The 18,347-nt window shown below is 46.0% G+C and overlaps 1 protein-coding gene across 1 annotated transcript in view; it reads left to right on the top strand.

Annotated features, from left to right (window-relative positions):
- Positions 1 to 18,347, top strand: part of KSR1 (kinase suppressor of ras 1) — a 212,182-nt gene that overhangs the window by 148,660 nt on the left and 45,175 nt on the right. The window contains 4 exon segments of the mRNA XM_027861549.1: positions 6,780 to 6,927; positions 8,876 to 9,222; positions 9,224 to 9,351; positions 12,948 to 12,952. Of these exon segments, the coding sequence (XP_027717350.1) occupies positions 6,780 to 6,927; positions 8,876 to 9,222; positions 9,224 to 9,351; positions 12,948 to 12,952 (628 nt within the window).

Raw genomic sequence — 18,347 nt, 5'->3', positions numbered from 1 at the left:
GGCATGTCTCAGATCACAGTGGCAGGCAGTAAGTTTTTTCATTTCTTCCAGCTGATTTCAAGTCCTACCTTAGACACTTACTAGCTCTGTGATTCTGGCCCAGGCTCTACCAGACTGAGCCTCAGTTTCCTCATCTATAAAATGAGAGGGTTGGACCTGATTGTATCTTCCAGCTCTAAAGCTATCGTCCTGTGAAATGTCCCTCCCTCTCTTCGCAGAGATGGGACACTGTGTGAAACGTTGCATCTACAGTCAGACTTGGTTGGTGTGTTATTTAGTTTTGCTAAACTTCCTTTTTTTTTTTTCTTTTTAAAACAATTCTTAGTCACAAGGGCTAGCTTCCAAGGAAGGGAAGCAAAAACCAATATATTTGGAAATGAAGGTGATGGAAAAACAATACATTTTTTAAAATTCCTCCTTTCCTTTAGGAGAAAAGATTTGGGTGCCACCTCCATGAAACCTTCCTGGATTCAGCCTGTCACCAAGTGTGATCTCTACCTTCTCCTGTTTCTCACTGCATTTTGTCTGGGCCTCTTGTTTCTCTTTATCGTATTCTGCCTTATATCACATTACATCCTACCTTATCTGTGTATATTCCTTACCTCTTTCTCCCCCTATGAGACCAGAAGTTCCTTGAGAGTAGGCACTGGGCATTTCTAATCTTCCCATCTTAGCCCTTAGAACAGTGAGTGCCACGTCTAATGTTAGATTCTTGATCAGGGATGGGGAACCTGCAACCTTGAGGTCACATGTGGCCCCGTAGGTCCTCAAGTGCAGCCCCTTGGATTCCGCACTTGAGGACCTAGAGGGCCACATGTGGCCTTGAGGCTGCAGGTTCCCCACCCCTGTATCTAGATAAATGCTGTTTAATTGGGCGTGGACTATCTATTCATTTCTTACCCTTTCCCCATGGACCATCAGTGGAAGGAAGGATGATTAGGTAGGGGTGAAAGCATATTGGAGAGGAGAGGACATAATTACCTGAATTTTTCCTACCTTTTGATAGAAGACCCTCATCAGTCTTGTAAACCTTGTAATCTTGGTGGGACTGTTCAGAGCAAAACTTGGCTCCCTCGACACCTCCCCTGCTCTGCCCCATGGGGAGATGGAGCAGATGTGAATAACTCACTTTAATGAGGTGGAGACTGTGTCCCTAGAGCTGATTCTATTGAGGGAGGGTAGCTGCTCATGGAAACTTCTTTTTTAATTTATTTTATTTTATTTTATTTTATATATGGCATTTTATTTTTACCCTTAATTACATATTTTTAAAAATTAATTAATTCATTTTTAGTTTTCAACATTTACTTCCATAAACTTTTGAGTTTTAAATTTTGTCCCTCTCCTTCCCCGCCTCTCTCCCCAAGATGGCGTGAAATCTGATATTGGCTCTACATGTACATTCCTATTAAACATATTTTCACATTAGTCACGTTGTAAGGAAGAAGTAGAACCAATAGAAGAAGCCACAAGAAAGAAGAAGCAAAACAAACCAGAAGAGAAAAAAATAGCAAATATTATGCCTTGGTCTGCATTCAGACTCCATAGTTCATTCTTTGGGTATAGATAGCATTTTCCATCATGAGTCTTTTGGAGATGTCTTAGATCCTTGCATTGCTGAGAAGGTCAAAGTCTATCAAAGTTAGCCATCACACAACGTGGCTGTTACTGTGTGCAACGTTCTCCTGCTTCTGCTCACTTCATTCAGCATTAGTCCTTACAAGTCTTTCCAGGTTTTTCTGAAGTCTGCCTGCTCATCATTTCTTATTACACAGTAGTATTCCATTACATTCATATACCACAACTTGTTCAGCCATTTCCCAATTGATGGGCATCCCCTCAGTTTCTAATTCTTTGCCACCATGGAAAGAGCTGCTATAAATATTTTGTACATGTGGGTCCTTTTCCCATTTTTATGATCTCTTTGGGATGCAGCCCTAGAAGTGGTATTGCTGGGTCAAAGGGTATGCACATTTTTATAGCCCTTTGGACATAGTTCCAAATTGCTCTTCAAAATGGTTGGATCAGTTCACAACTCCAGTAACAATGGATTAATGTTTCAATTTTCCCACATTTATCATTTTTCTGTTTTGTCATGTTAGCCAGTCTGATAGGTATGATGTGGTACCTCAAGAGTCGTTTTGATTTGCATTTCTCTAATCAATAGTGATTTAGAGCATTTTTTCATATGACTATATATAACTTTAATTTCTTTCTCTGAAAACTACCTATTCATATCCTTTGACCATTTATCAATTGGGGAATGACTTGTAGTCTTATAAATTTGACATACTTCTCTATATATTTTACAAATGAGGCCCTTATCAGAGACACTGGTTGTAAAAATTCTTTCCCAGGTTTCTGCTTCCCTCCTAATCTTGGTTGCATTGGCTTAGTATGTACAAAAACTTTTCAATTTAATGTAATCAAAATTATCCATTTTGCATTTCATAATGTTCTCTAAGTCTTGTTTGGTCATAAACTCTGTTCTCTCATGGACCCTTCTTAATGTAGGCTATTGTGTCTTTTCCTTGTAGAACCACAGAATTTCAGTCAAAGGGACCCCAGCAACCACCCCTCCGCCCCTAAACACTCCCTTTAACAATGTACTGAACAAGTCTTTGTTTGATGGTCGCTAGCTAAGGGAAACCTGCCTCATCATTCCACTTTTGCCCAGCTCTGACTGCTGGCAGGCCAACCCTTGCGTCAAGCCCATATCTGTCCCTGCCTAGCTTCCAGCAGCTCTGTTTCTCATTCTGTCCTCTAGGGCTAAGCAGAAAAATCTTTCCTTAGATTAGGAGTTCTTAACCTAGAATCTGATAGATTTTAAGATAGGGGTCCGTGAACTTGGATGGGAAAAAAATGACATTTTTCTTTTCACTAACCTCTAACTGAAATTTACCATTTCCACTAATTATTTAAAAAACATTCTTTTGAAAAGGTTTAGTAGACTTCACCAGACTGTGAAAGGGGTTCACGATAACAAAAAGGTTAAGAATACCTAGCTTAGATGCAGAACATTTCCAGAAGTTTTGAAGCCATAGAAAACATGTTTGTGTTTTTTTCCCCTTGGGGAGAAAATAAAAGGTCATTTTAGCAAAATTTTGAAATAAATATGACATTTAAACAAAATCATCCTGTTTGGTTCTCTGTTAGCTCAGGGGCAGAAATTGGATTCTGAAAAGTGTAAATGACTCATAAAATGACATTGTGTGTTCAGTGGAGTTAACTTCAAAGCATAGTTTGTTTGGGTGGTGGTGACAAATATGCTGATTGAATTTACTTTGGAATATTTTAATTTTTTGGGGGGGGGTTGGCAATGTAGCTGCTGTAGACAGATTTATTGAATACACTGAGCATCTCTTAGTTTCTGTAATTTTAGAAGAAGCAGGTAACATGGGAGTGGAAAAAACCATCATTGTGGTAGTTCACTGGGGGAAGATACCTCTGTTTTCCAGGCATAATTTCCACCATGATGGGGGCAGGTATGTGGTACAGTGGAGAGAGTGCCAGATGGGAGTCAGAGAGACTCATTTTCCTGAGCCTCAGACACTTACTTGCTATATGACCCTGGGCAAGTCACTCAACCTTGTCTGTTTCAGTTTCCTCATCTGTAAAATGAGTAGAGAAAGAAATGGCAAACCACTCCAGCATCTTTGCCACAAAAACCCCAAATGGTTTCACAAAGAGTCAGACATGATTGAAACAATTGAACAACAATAATCTGGCAAGCCGCTACCTAAAAGGCACTTAACAAGAAAAGAAATATCAATTAGGCAATTTGGCTCAAATCACTAGACATTTATTAATCACCTGCTTTGTGCCAGGCACTCAGAGTTTCTATGGGGATACAAAGGCACAAATGACACAGACTTTGTCCTCAAGGAGTTTACATTCTACAGGGGGAGGGTATACCTCCCAGGTAGACAGATAAATAAATAAATACAAAATATAGAATTATTTGAGAAAGAAGGGCAAATACCAAGAAATTGCTGGGATAAGTGGTATCTGAGCTGAATATTTTTGTTTTGTTTTGTTTTATGAGGCAATTGGGGTTAAGTGACTTGCCTAAGGTCACACAGCTAGTAAGTGTCAAGTGTCTGAGGCAGAATTTGAACTCAGGTCCTCCTGACTCCAAGGCTGGAGCTCTGTCCACTGTGCCACCTAGCTGCCCCGATCCGAGCTGAATATTGAAGGGAAGGTAGAGATTCTAGGAAGCAGAGGTGAGGAAAGTGGGCATGCCAGGAATAGTGGACTTCTGTACAAAGGCCCGGTGGTGGGGGATGTTGTCATGTATAGAGAATAGAAGTAGACAAATTTAGCTGGAATAGGGAGTGCATGAAAGGGAGTAATAGAAAATAAAAAGCAAGTACTTCCCACGAAAGTCTTTGGCATTGGTTTAGCAGCAGAAATGGTTATGATATTTTTTAATCAATAGTTGTGGTACTAAAAAAGATACCTTACCAACTGCTTTGCTACTGAATCCTAAAGACCATAGGACTTTTCCATTTCACCTGTAGCAGAAATCATCCATATGTGTTATCTTCCTCATCAGAATGTGAGCTACTTGAGAGAAGGGACTATCTCTGCTTTTCTTTTTTTTCCCCCCTATTCTTTTTTAAAATTTTTTTCTTGTATTTTTTCCCCTTTTTTATTGTTAATTTATTTATTTTTAGTTTTCAACATTTCACTTCCACAAGATTTTGAATTCCAAATTTTACCCCATCTCATCCCTCCTCAAACCCCAAGATGGCATGCATTCTGAATACCCCTAATCTGCCCTCCCTTCCATCTCTCCCCCCTTCTCTTATCCCCTTCTTCAATTTTCCTGTAGGGCAGGATAGATTTCTATACCCCATTTCCTGTATATCTTATTTCCCAGTTGCATGCGAAAACATTTTTTTTTAACTTTTGTTTTTAAAATTTTGGGTTCTATTTGTATCCACTTAGCACATTCATAGATCATAATTGAGGCTTCCAGAGGTAAAGTGACCTATCCAGGTAGGCAAGCAGTGGCTTGCTTGAGATTCAGTCCCAGGTCAGTAATAAAGTCAATCAGTAAACATCTATTAAGTGCCTACTATGTTCCAGGCACTGTGCTAAGAGCTGATCTCTCCTGACTCTAAACAGATGATCTTTCAGCTACATATTGTTTAACTATAGACTGTTGGAGTTAGAAAGAGCCAGAGAGGTCAGCTACCCCATCCCCTCTTCCATTTTACAGATGAGGAAACTGAGCTTGTCTGAGATGTGATGGTCAGCAACTTTATTTTCATCAACTTCTCAGACTTGAGGAAACTGAATATTGGCCAGAATGGCAAGCCAGCTTTTCTCCCATTTCATATGTTAATAACAGCTGATATTTATGGAGCATTATGTCATTTGAGCTTCACAACAATATTTTGGAGTAGATGTTACAGGTATCGGCATTCCTGTTCTACAGGGAAGGATACTGGTACAGAGGTTAAAGGTTTTGGTCATGTTCACATGGTAAGGAAGTATCAAAGACAGCACTTGAACCCAGGCCCTTCAAAATCTAGAACTAGCACCCTCTCCCTTATGCCATCTTGGTTTCTTGGTTTAAGAAACACTTTGAAAGAGCTGTTTTTTTTTTTCTGTACCCATAGAGAATGAAGGGTGCTGAGTACAAGCTGAGTCAGAGGTTATGGGGATTACAGGCTGCCATATTATAGGATGGTTGTCTCTGGCAGAATCCCTAGCTACAGGCTTGGACCAGACCCTGAAATGGTCTCCTTGGTGCCTAAGAGAATGTTAGTTACTGTTGGAAAGCCCCCATTCCTAGCCTGATGACCTGACATGGGCTGCTGGTCTTGTCCTCTGCTCACGGGGACCTGGAAAGGTGGCAGGGAGAGGAGATTGTGAAGGCTTTGAATGGCTGAGGTTGAAGAGCTTGCAACGGCATCATAAGTGAATTTTTATTTGATCCTTGATGTACTTGGAAGCCACTGGAGTTTGGATAGGACAGTGACATGGTCAGATATGTGCTTTAGGAAAATCACTTTGGCAGCTGATTAGAGGATGGACTGGAAAGGAGATAGAGGGGGATCAGTAAGGAGGCTATTGCAATAGTCCAGCTGAGGAGCAATGGTTCCCTAAACCAAGATGGAGGCCTTGGTTGTGGAGTTTGGAGTGGAGAGAAGGGTGGATGAGAGATGTGGAGATAGGAATGCTGGGTCTTGTGATGCCAACCCAGCTCCCTTTCCATGGCGCCAGATGGACTGCATGAAATATCTTTACCATTTTTTACTTTAGTTTAATAATTTTATCGTTCTTAAAATTAAAAAAAATTCATATTCTAACAAGTTCACTTTTCAAGGGGGAAAAATGGACACAGGAAATGAGGGGAAATATCCCACAACTTCTCCCCCGCAGCCCCCAACCATCGGTTTTTCGTCACCCACCCGTCACCCTGTTGGGCCTTCACCCTTCTGTTTCAGCTGCTGTTTTCTGGAGAAAGTAGGCGTGGAGGGGGGGTGGTACAGAGTTCTCTGTCTGCTTCCACAGACAGGCAGCTGCTTCTGGGAAGGGGCCAACTTAGCTACCAGCTGCCCTTGCCACTCAGCTACCGTTGGGCAGCCAGAGAGAGGGGAAGCTCATCCTTTGGTCTCTGGTCACCCACCCTTTTTTTGTGGGGTTGTGACTCTGGAGCTGGGGGTGGCAGTCAGAAGGGCATCCCCTCCACGCCCCGAGGCTGCCCGGGAGACGCGTCCGGCCACACACAGACCCTCTCTCTCTCCTCTCTTCTTGCCCTCCCCCAGAAGATCTCCGGGGAGCTCACGCTGGATGCTCTGCTGGAGATGAACGAGACGAAGGTGAAGGAGACCATGAGGCACTGTGGCGCCAGCGCCGATGAGGTCAGCCGCGTACATTACGCCCTCTCCTGCTTCCGGAAGGTGACCGGCTTAGGTAGGGTTTCCTTTGCCTTTCCGAGGTGGTCCTGTAACTCCCGCTCTCCCCAGCCACCTCCCCCCTTCTGTGACTCCTGGAGGAGAATGGGCCCAGGACGGGCAAGCTTGGGGCTCTCTTAAAGGGTCAGAGCCCGCTCCCTGCCGCCCCACGGCGAGGACGAGGGTGGCAGAGACGATGAGATCTGACTCAGCGTCTCACTTGTCTTTGGATTGGAAACCACCGGGGACTTTTTTTCCTGGGGCGGGGGTGGGGGAAGAGGTAGGTGTGGGGCAGGGTGGGCGGAGGGGGTAAACAGGCCAAGTTCCAGTTCAGAGAGCGTTCTAGCTGGGAAGTTTGGGGTCCTGTTGTCTTTGAAGGCTTGAGCTTATGCTTTATCATAGGACTGTAACCTCAGAGGTCATCTGGTCCTACTCCTTCATTTTACAGATGAGGAAACTGAGGCCAGGGAGGGGGAGTGACTTGCCCAACTTCACAGCAGGTAGTCAGTGGCAGAACCAGGATTTGAACTCAGGTCCTCTGACTCCAAGTCATGTCCGTCCATCTGTCTCCCTGTCTCCCTGTCTGTCTGTCTGTCTGTCTTCCTGTCTATCTCTTTACTTACTTAACCTGAACTAATCTTTCGTAGACTCTATGAATGATTTTTTTCACCTCTGGAGATCATCTGTGCTGACCTTTAATACCTAGACCAAGGAACTTCTCCCCTGGTCCACCGGCTGTGTGCTCAGGAAACTCATGCCCCCATTTTACAGATAAGGAAGCTGAGGCTCAGCAACGTGAATTACCTTGTTCTAGGGTCACCTGGGGAGACAGTGCTACAGTGGAAAGCGGTCTGGATTTAGAGTCACAGGGCCCGAGTTCGAATCCTGACTTTGTCATGTACAACTTATGTGATCCTAGGCAAGGCACTTTCCTCTGTCTGGGTTTCCTCCTCTGTAAAATGAGGGGGTTGGATGAAATAATCTCTAAGGCCCCCCCCCCCAGCTCTAGATTTATCTAGATTCCAGCCGGGACTAGGACCCAGACCTCCTGCTCCTGGTTCAGTGCCTTTTAGACCCTCTTCTTGCCCAAATTTCCACATGGCGGAGGATGAGAGGCATCCCCTGCCTGTGGGCTGAGGAACTGAAGAGTATCAGAAAACCCTGGTCTTTCCAGCTTAGGATTCCCTCTCTGACCAGGGGTGCGTCATGGGAGAGATTGCAGGCAGCTCTCCGCCACCCTGACCTGCAACGCTACGTAAGGTTGGGTTGGCATGCCTGGCTTTTTCTGGTACACACATATTCACAGGATAGAAATAAGGGTGTTTTAGACTTGGCAAGGATCTTGGAAACCATTTGGTCCAAACCTCTCGTTCTACAAAAAATGAAACTGAGGCCCAGAGAGTGGAAGTGACTTGTCTAAGGTCATGTCGCTAGTGAACGGGAGGGCTGGAAGTCAAAGCCAGGCTTTCTGGCTCCAAGTCCAGGGAGCTTTCTCCTGAGCCACGCTGTTCTCCCCGCCCAGAGAAGTTGGTATACATCTTATCTGTTAAAATATACCAAGCTGTGGATAGGAGGACACCACAAGGCCGCCAAATCAAGCCTGCCTTTTGAGATTTGAGTCTCTTAATGGTGTATTTTGGCAGCCTAGGTTTTCTCAAACACCCCCAGATTCCCTTGACTAACCCTCTTACAGATCTGTCTCGGGGGTTCGCTTCCCCGCCCCCCCCCATCCCCTCCCAAGCTGTGCTCAGCAGTCTGATTAGAGTGATGTAGTGGGGAGAGGCCTGGCTTCTAGTCCTGGTTCCAGTTTGCCTTGGATTTCCCGTGTGAGCCTGGCCGAGCTTCTACCCCTCCCTGGGCCTCAGCCTCCTCCTTGGTCAGATGACAGGGCTGGAGTGGATGGTAGCTGAGATGCCTTCCGACTCTGACATTCTATGGGTCTGTGATCTGACCCCATGGGCCCACAGGTGGGGAACCAAAGGACGAGCCCGCGTGGAGCCCGCTGGATGCCCGGCGCGAGAGTGGCTCGGGACCTCCCACGGATACCCTTTCCCCAGCTGGCTTGACCTGGACTCCTGGGGCCTCCCAGCTCAGTAAAGGCAGCGGCAGCAGCCAGCAGGCCCGCTCCGTCTCGGTGTCCGCCCTGCCCACGTCGGATGCTCTGTCCCAGGGCCAGGGCCTGTCCGCCTACGGCGAGGGCCTCTCGGACAGTTACATCTCCCTGCATCACAGCGGGAGGCTCACCCCTCGGACCCCACACAGCTTCATCACCCCCCCGACCACACCGCAGCTGCGACGACAGAACAAACTCAAGCCCCCCCCGGACGCCGCCCCCACCCAGCCGCAAAGTTTTCCAATTACTTCCCAACTTCCCAACCCTTACCAGGAGCAAATCCCATGAGTCCCAGCTTGGAAACAGAATCGACGAGGTGCCCTCCATCAGGTAAGTGTCTCTGGGGAGGGTGGGGGGTTTGCAGGTGGGGGCCTGAGGGCTAGCTGTGGGACCCTGGGCAAATGACTTAACCTCTCTGAGCTCAGTTTTCTTATCTTGAAAGTGGGAATAATAATGTATGCATTACCCATGCTACAGGGGAGTGAGAATGAAGTGATGTGAGGGTCACAAAGTGCCTTGTGCACACATCTTATAGCCTGTCATTGTTATTATCATTGGCTCCCTGTATTTGCCTCTTGCCTTCTTGAGATTCTTGGGAGTTTAGTTAAGAGGATTGATGGGTATTGGCTGAGATCAGGGGTCAAGTTTGGAGTCAGTCGAAGGGCCACAGTCGAGGACCTAGAGGTTCCCCACCCCTGGCTTAGATGTCCCTTCTAAATCAGAGCCCCAAGCCTTTCTGTACCCAGATTTCCCAATCTGTAGAATGGGGTTGTTCCCCAGGTCACTAAGTGGATGGAGAGCCTTGGTTTGTGGTCTTGGGTTCTTGTCAGCAGAGATCTGGATAATATTCCTTCTTCTACTAACAAGAGCTCACATGTATATAGCGAAGCTCCTTACAAATCTCTCATAAAGTTCTCACAACAACCCTGGGAGGTAAGGGCTGTTATTGTCGCCATTTATAGATGAGGAAATGGAGGCAGACAGAGAGAGGATAAGTGACTTGCCCAGGGTCACACATCTTGTACGTGTCTGAGGCTGGATTTGAGCTCAGGTCTTCCTGAGCCACAGTCCAGTGCTTTATCCATTCACTAAGCTGCCTTATTAGGATGTCAAAGCCAGATCATTTTTGAATATCTCTCCAGAAAGGGGGTGAGTGGGTTGGAATTCCTATCCAGTCAGCAAACATGGGCTTTTCTCCTCCTCGTCCCTGGAGGACGATAGTTGCTTCTAGGCCCCACTGATCTTTGGCCAGAAAGGAGATTCCTGAGAGCTTGTTAGCCCCCCTCCTTCGCAAGGTTCTCCCCCAGTGCTCACCCTTTTGCTCATCAGATGCATCAGGGCTAGCCTCTCATACTAGTGGGTGACACCAAGGGTCCCCACTCCCGGGGAGGGTACTTTCCCACTGGGTCTTGAGTTCAGGTAGAGGAGTAAACTTTCACAATAGGGCCATTCCTTTCTGACTTTCTCTACTCCTCTCCCTCAATTGCGTATAAAATTTAGCAGACATTTGTTAAATACTTACTGTGTGTGGAGCACTGTGCTAGAAGGTACACAAGATGCAAAGTAGAGATTAGAGAGGGCCCCTGCCCTCTTACAGCTAATACAGTCTGGGGTGGACCATGGGGTGGTAAATGATGGTTACAAGTGAATGCTCAAAGACCTGTGTTTTCAGCAGCCTGAGGTTTTGCCAGTGTGGGATCTCCCTCCCCCAGTACAAGTCACCACCTTTCTTTGACCAAATAGATGAGTCCTAGGAAGTTGCCTGATATATATAGAAATTTGGGATGTATATTGACATATACAGTAGTACAGAATGGTATGTAAATACCTGAATCAGTTTGCCCCAATTTTTCTTCCTCTTTCCTCTAGAGAAGGGGGTCAGGGGTCCATTTGGGCCAGCCTTGCTGCCGTGGGATCAGGGGGACACATCGATGTCTTGTGTCCTTTCACATTTGACATCCAAAGCTGGCAGGGGACTGGGACTCAAATGTTAAAGCCCGTTTTCTGCAGTGAGATAGACTGAGGTACAGAAGAGAACCATAATCAAAGGCCAGGAGAAGCAGCGGTTCAGGGTGTTGGGGGCCGTGACCGCCAGGAGTGTCATATACCATAAAGTGGCGTGAATGTTGGAGCTGGAAGAAATCTCAGATCATTTAGCAACATCCTGTCTTTCTGCAGATGGTGAAACCAGGGTCTCATGAAGGGACAGTGCCCTGCTCCACATGAGAATAAAGCTAGCTCCGCGTGTTAGCGTGGCCCTTGGCTCGGCTTCTCCTGGCCTTTGGTTATGGTTCTTTTCTGTACCTCAGTCTACCCCACTGTAGAAAATGGGCTTTGACATTTGAGTCCCAAACTCCTGCTGGCCCGGGGTGTCAAATAAGAAAGGCTTTACAGCTTACTGAACACTTTCTGTTTAAAAAAAAATTGTTTCTTCTTCTGATATGAACAAACACCAAACAAAATGAATGTTTTCATATTTGTGGTTTATATCTGACTCTTCGTGACCCTGTGGTCCATAGCACACCGGTACTGTTCATGGGATTTTCATGGCAAAGATACTGCAGTGGTTTGCCATTTCCTTCTCCAGATCATTTTACAGATGAGGAAACTGAGGCAAGACTTGCCCAGGGTCACACAGCTACTCAAGGCTGAGGCCAGATTTGAACTTCAGTCTTCCTAACTCCAGGCCTAGCTGTCTATCCACTGAGCCACCTAGCTGCCTATATTTTCACATACACGGGGGGAACAGAAAGGGAAGATAGTTCATGAAACTGTGACTCTCCATTACATAGGTAGAACTTGCTTTTTTTTTTCTTGCGAGGCACTTGGGGTTAAGTGACTTGCCCAGGGTCACATAGCTAGTGAGTGTCAAATGATCAAGTGTCTGAGGCCGGATTTGAACTCAGCTCCTCCTGACTCCAGAGCCAGTGCTCTATCCACTGCACCACCTTGCTACCCTCTAGAGCTTGCTTTACACAGCTCTATTGACATAACTCTGGGTGGATTGATAATGCAAATATTAATGATTTTCATTATTAATGAGACCTAGGCTCAGAGAGGCAATGAGCTGCCCACAATCACACAGTGTTTGGGACAGCGTGCATGCTTTTTAAAATGCTTTCTCTTTTATCAATCAGCAAATATATTTTGAATACAAGCTGCTATGGGGGGGATACAAAGAAGTTAGAGCCATGATCCCTGTTATCAGTGATCTTGGGGAGCCAAGACAAGGTCCGTGTTCAGCAAACAATCAATCAATCAACACGTCTTATTAGGTATTTGTTGTCCAGGCGCTGTCCCAGGTGCTGGGGATACAAATTAACCAAGAAAGGAACAAACATTTATTTTTAGCATCTGTTGTTTGCCAGGGCCTGGGTATAGAGATCAATCAATCAACAAATGCTTATTAAGTGCTTACTGTGTGCCTGGTATTGTGGTACACACTGGTGGGAGTGTATGCTGTACTGAGGGAGACCACATGTGCCTAGAAATGTGTATGTAGAGTAATGGCGTACAAATAAATACATCCAAGGGCTGCTGCCTTGTTTAAGTGTGATATAAAGGGTACGATGGTCTAGGAGCTGAAAAGAGGAAGAGATCCCTCTGGGCTGGTATAGGCTGGGAGGACTTCCTAGAGGAGGTGACATTTAATTAAGCCAGACCTTGAAAGAAGAACAGGGATTATAAGAGGCAACAATGGATGACCTTGTAGGACCTTCCCATTCAAATCTCTTCTTTAAAACTGAGCCAGAAGCTGGCAGACCTTGCCCAAGGCGATATGGCCAGGCTGGCTTCCAGCTCTAGCCTAGAACCTCTCCAGAGGTGGAATTTTCTAGAAACCAGCTGTCTCCCTTCTGAAGTTTGCCTCGCCTTGTGACCCTGAGCCAAAGTGCTTACGCATTCTCTCTTTCTCTTTTCTCCTCTAGGTTCGGTAAGAGAGTTCACTTTGCCCATGATGAGTGCATATGTTTCCTCGGGGGCAGGACAACATCGTCCTCTCCCACACTGGGGCTGCCCTGCTGGGCCCCTCCTTCCTTCATCCTTCTTTGGAGCCTGGAAACAATGATGTGGCCAGATGTGTTTTGAAATAGCTGGGGGCTCTGAAACGAGTGGAATTCGGCTGCGGCGACATCTCGGAGAGGGCTTGTGGGCCCCAGGGAGCCCACAGCCGGTGTGATGTGTGCTCTGTGTTTGCTGTGGTCCCTCGAGTGCACACATGTGTCTTCTCTGAAATTCGGATTCTTTCTTTATTTGCCATGAAGCCGCTGGGTTTTGGAGGAGGGGAGGGGCTGGCTGGAAGCTTACAGAGCTGTTGGGTACCTTTGGGATGCTACTGATTATGTACAGGTAGACGAGGGCATCTTGCTGGGGAGACCATCCTCAGTCTTCTAACACTCTCAGCTGCTCCGCCCTCCCTTGCCAGGTGATTTTTGCCTTTATCCCAGAGCTGGCTTCTTGGACCTCCTCCCTTTTCCTGAAAGGGAAGCTTCTCACAGGCACAAAAGCCATGCTTTACCCAGCCATCCAAGAGCCAGTTCAATTGACTAAGGCATTAACTAAGAATGTACCATGTGCTTAGCCTAGTTCTCTCTGTTATTATTCAAAACCAGACCAGCTTCCTCAAGCAGGGTGTGATGGGAAGTATTCTGGACCCAGAGTCAGGAAAGACCCAGCTTTGAATTCGAATGCTACTAGCCCAGACCCTTTTCCTAGCCATGTGACTGACCATGGGCAAATCACTTAGCCCCTCTTGGCCTCCATTTCCATGTCTTTGGAATGGAGATAATAACAATGCCACGGCCCTTCCTTCCCAGGGTTTCGGGGAGGTGGCAGGATATTTTAAGATTAAAAATGCTAGAGGTAGATCATGGGATCCTAGTTTTGGAGCTAGCAGGGAACTCAGAGGTTGTCTGCTTCAACCCCCTCATTTTGCAAAGAGGGAAACTGAGGCATGGGGAAGTAACTTGCCCAAGGTCACACAAAAAGTAAGCATCAGGTGGGATTTGAAACATGCCCTCTGGAGTATTCTTTGCAAATGTCAAAAGCAGCTATAGAAATGGCATTATTACTGTTATTATTATTATTATTATTATTATTAATATAATCCAGCCACCCCTAATTTGCCTTAATAACCTGTTATCAATAGGTCTTTAAAACAAAACCACTAGCATCTATAGCCTTCCTCTTAAGAAGTCTAGTGCAGAAGCAATCAGCCACCATGGCCTTTTCCTTGCCAACCTAAGGTTTATGGATTTTAGCAGTTGAGTGGGGAGACAGAAAGGTTTGGGAGTATGTATGTATCTCAGTAGTCATGCTGCCTATACCCAGGAAACAGATGGGTGGCTAGATCAATGACCTTGAAATCGCAGAGAGAGGAGCGCCATCTAGGGATGCCCAGCTAGATCTTTCCAAGCCATTCCTTCTTTAGAGGCAGTTTTGGGTTCAAGATGTGATGGTGGTGATAATGGTGGTGATGGTGATGATGATGATGATGGTGGTGGTGGTGGTTGTCATGATGATGATGATGATGATGATGATGGTGGTGGTGGTCATGATGATGATGATGGTGATGATGATGATGATGATGATGATGATAGGACCTGTGATTTCACTGGTTTAGGAACTCCCAGTGAGGGGATTCCCTCTACCAGTGCAGTTCAGTGCCTGCTTTGAAACTTAGAGTCTCCAAACTGGGCTTCTTAGATTTCTGTCCCAGACCTCTTCTGGTGAAGTGAATCCGATGACTCCTCAGAATAATATTTTTAAATGCATAAAATAAAATACATAGGATAACAACAGAAACCAATTATTTTGGTATATAGTTATCAGAATGTTTTTAAAAACAAGTTTGCACACTCCAGGTTAGGAATTCTTATCTTCCAGAGTTGTCTGGGGCCACTGAGAGGTCAAGTATCTTGTCCAAGGGCACACAGCCAATGTTGGGTAGAGATAGAACTAGGACTCCAAAACCAGCTCCCTGTCCCTCTCAAGAACATTACTATCTCGGGGCAGCTAGGTGGCACAGTGGATAGAGCATCAGCCCTGGGTTCAGGAAGACCTGAGTTCAAATCTGGCCTCAGACACTTGACACTTACTAGCTGTGTGATCCTGGACAAGTCACTTCACCCCATTGCCTCACCAAAAAAAAAAAAAGAACATTACTGTCCCTTTTATAATTATCATTCCTGACCATGTGACCTTCCTCCAGGGAATGAGCCCAGGGGGCGGAGTCTGTTGGGAAAGAACACCCAGGCTTGGCTTCACCCGCACCCCCCCATGCATGCACACACCTTCCAGTCAGATGTTCTACAAGTCTCTTTCCCAAGTGTCCTTCAAAAGGAATGTGGAGAATAGTTACCTTCTCTTCTTCCTTTTACAACCCTTACTAACGTGGGGCAAGGAGCATGATGTATCAGGGAGGACCACTGGTTTAGGAATCCGAAGGCCTGGGTTCATATCCCAGCCCTTCTTTTTAGTAGCTGTGTGGCCTTTGGGCAAGCCACTGTCCTCTCTGGGCCTCAGCTTCCTACCTTGTGATGCAAGAGGGCTAGACTAGATCATCTCTTGAAGAACTCTTCCAGCTCTAGGTCTTAGGATTTGCTTTAACCATATGTCAGAGCACTTTACGCCCGCCTCAGAGAGGGATTGAAACTCTCCCTCCCCTAGTCCGTCCTATTCTCTCCATTGCCATAATGACCAAAGGCTCAGTCGCTGTACTGCTACCTTGGTAGAAAGCCAAGAGGAAGGCTTCAGGCTTGTGGTCCACATTGAGATGTTCTAAAGGCCTTAGTTGCCCAAAGCCTGCTTTCCTTTTCTTAGGCTAGCAGCCCAATTTTATTTAGACCCCGGGGTCCAGGAGTCTGTGTGTTTTAGGTGGTCTCACTGGTATTCATTCAGCTTTTGATTCCTCATTGTTTGGGGAATGGAAGCATGGAGAGTGTTTTGTAATTCTGTATTGGGTGAGCTAGTTAGGCCATGTGAGTGGCAGAAAACGAGATAGAGAGAGAGAGAGAGGGAGGGAGGGAGGGAGGGATAGTGTATAGGGAACAAGAGAATGAAGAAATGAAGCATGTATTAAGTGCTTACTGTGTACCTGGCTAACAGATACAAAAATGAGATGGTCTGTGATCTTAAGTAACTTGCATTCCAAGGGCGGGGGAGAGAATAGATAAATTGAATGAATGAATGTAAAAGCATATATATATATATATCTGTATATTTTTTTTTTGGTTAGGTAATGGGGGTTAAGTGACTTGCCCAGGGTCACACATCTAGTAAGTGTCAAACATCTGAGGCTGGAGCGTAAAAGCATATATTAAGTACTTATTGTATACCAGGGACAATACTAAGGCTAGCTAGGGATACAGATACAAAAATAAGACAGTCTCTGACCTCGAGAAACTTACACTCTGATGAGAGAGGGGGGAGAAAGAGAATGAATGAAAAAGCATGTTTTAAGTGCTTACTGTGTACCAGGCACAGTATTAAGGCTGGCTAAGGGTATAAATACAAAATGAGATACTCTCTGACTTCAAGATACTTACTAATGAGAGAGGGATGAGAAAGAGAATGAATGAGTTTGCTTACTATGTTCCAGGCCTAGTGCTGAGGCTGGCTAGGGATACAGATACAAAAGGTAAAGTAATCCCTGCTTTCAAGGAGATTGGAGTCTAATTGTGCTGGATTAGAGTGGAAGACGAGAATAAATGGATGAATGAATGAATGAGCATTTATTGAGTGCTTACTGTATACCTGATACAGTGCTGACTGGCTGGGCACCGCAATCTGGCCTCAAGGAGCTTACATACTAATCAGGGGACGTGCAGTAGGAGATGGAGACAGGAAAGCATTAATTCGCACCTTGGGTTTGGCTGGGAAGGGTCGTGTTGTCGGTCCTTGCTTCAGATCCCCAGGTGTGTAGCTGGCCTCCACATCCCTGCCTCCTTCTCCACCTCTCTCATTCTGATGGGGAGGAAGCTCTCAGTCAGGACCTCTGGGAGGACAAAGAGTCAGCTCTGTGCACCTGAGCGGGTCTAGGGCTGAAACTGGGAAGACTTAGGTTCTATGTTGGCTCTGCCCTAGGGGGTCTGTGGGGCTTCGGGCGAAGCAGTGATGGATTTGTTGAACTCAGTGCTGGATAAAACCTTAGAGTTCATCTCGTCTGACCCCTTCATTGTAGAGAACCTAAGAACCTTGGTCTAGACCCGGAACCCCTCATTTTACTGATGAGGAAGCAGACGCCTTGAGGTCATGTGACTTGTCAGTGGGCTTTGCTCTTCCCACTGTACCCCACTGCCTTTTGAAAGACCTGGGGCACAGTAACTTCTCTCTTGGCTCCCCAGGGGCCGTCTGGTCCTAAACCGTCAATGTCCTGATGAGGCAAACAGAAGAGAGTGACTTGCCCGAGGTTTACCTGGATAGAAGGGGGCAGAGCTGGGATTCAAACTCAGGCCTTCTGACTCCAAATCTAGCCCGCTTCCTGCTGCACTCTGTGTTTCTCCTGTCTTTTCCATTTCCAGAATGCTTGGGTTTTCAAGTTTGGGAGATGGGAGATGGGGTGGGGAAGGAGGAGCTTAGAACAAAGTTCTTCTCTTTCCTGGAGAGGACTCAGGGATGCTGCTTGGTTTGGGTGATTTCCAGGAATTTAAATAGGAGGGGCAGCATTATGGCAAAGTCTGGGGTCAGGAAGATCTGGGTTCGAGCCCTGCCACTAAAACATAAGCTGACTTTGTGGCCCTGGGCAAGTCTCTTAAACTTGGTGTTCCCAAGTGCTGACTGAGGCTAAGTGCTGACTACTGTCAGCTGGTTCTGATCTGGTCTGATTTCCTAATTTAGAATTCTTAATACCCATGCAATTATAGATCTGCGCCTGTCCCTCTTCACTGCCCCCCCCCCAAAAAGGGCCAGTGGGATAGCTTCTGCTGTGCAGTAAAGGAGGTGAGAAGGTATCAGGGGATTTCTGCAGTGATGCTTTTGAGTCAGACTTTACGGGATAGACGGTAAACATTTATTAAGCCCCTATTGAGTACTGATGACTGTGTTAAGCCTTGGATGAAATGATCAAATCCTAGATGATTCTTTTTTTAATTAATAAATGTATTTATTTTTAGTTTTCAACATTTAACTTCTACAAGATTTTGAGTTCCGAATTTTCACCCCATCTTGCCCCTCCCCCACCCCAAGATGGCATGCATTCTGAATACCCCTTCCCCTAGTCTGCCTTCCCTTCTGTCTCTCCCCCCTTCTCTTGTCCCCTTCCTAGATGATTCTTTCACCATCTGGCCTTGTCTGGCATTTCTGAACCCTGATAGACAGTAGGCATTTAT

Source organism: Vombatus ursinus, unplaced genomic scaffold, assembly GCF_900497805.2.
Source record: "Vombatus ursinus unplaced genomic scaffold, bare-nosed wombat genome assembly UNPS02014768.1, whole genome shotgun sequence".
NCBI classification, from domain to species: domain Eukaryota; kingdom Metazoa; phylum Chordata; class Mammalia; order Diprotodontia; family Vombatidae; genus Vombatus; species Vombatus ursinus.
The sequence above is the reverse complement of the archived record's forward strand: the minus strand, read 5'-3'. Positions and strand labels throughout refer to the sequence as shown.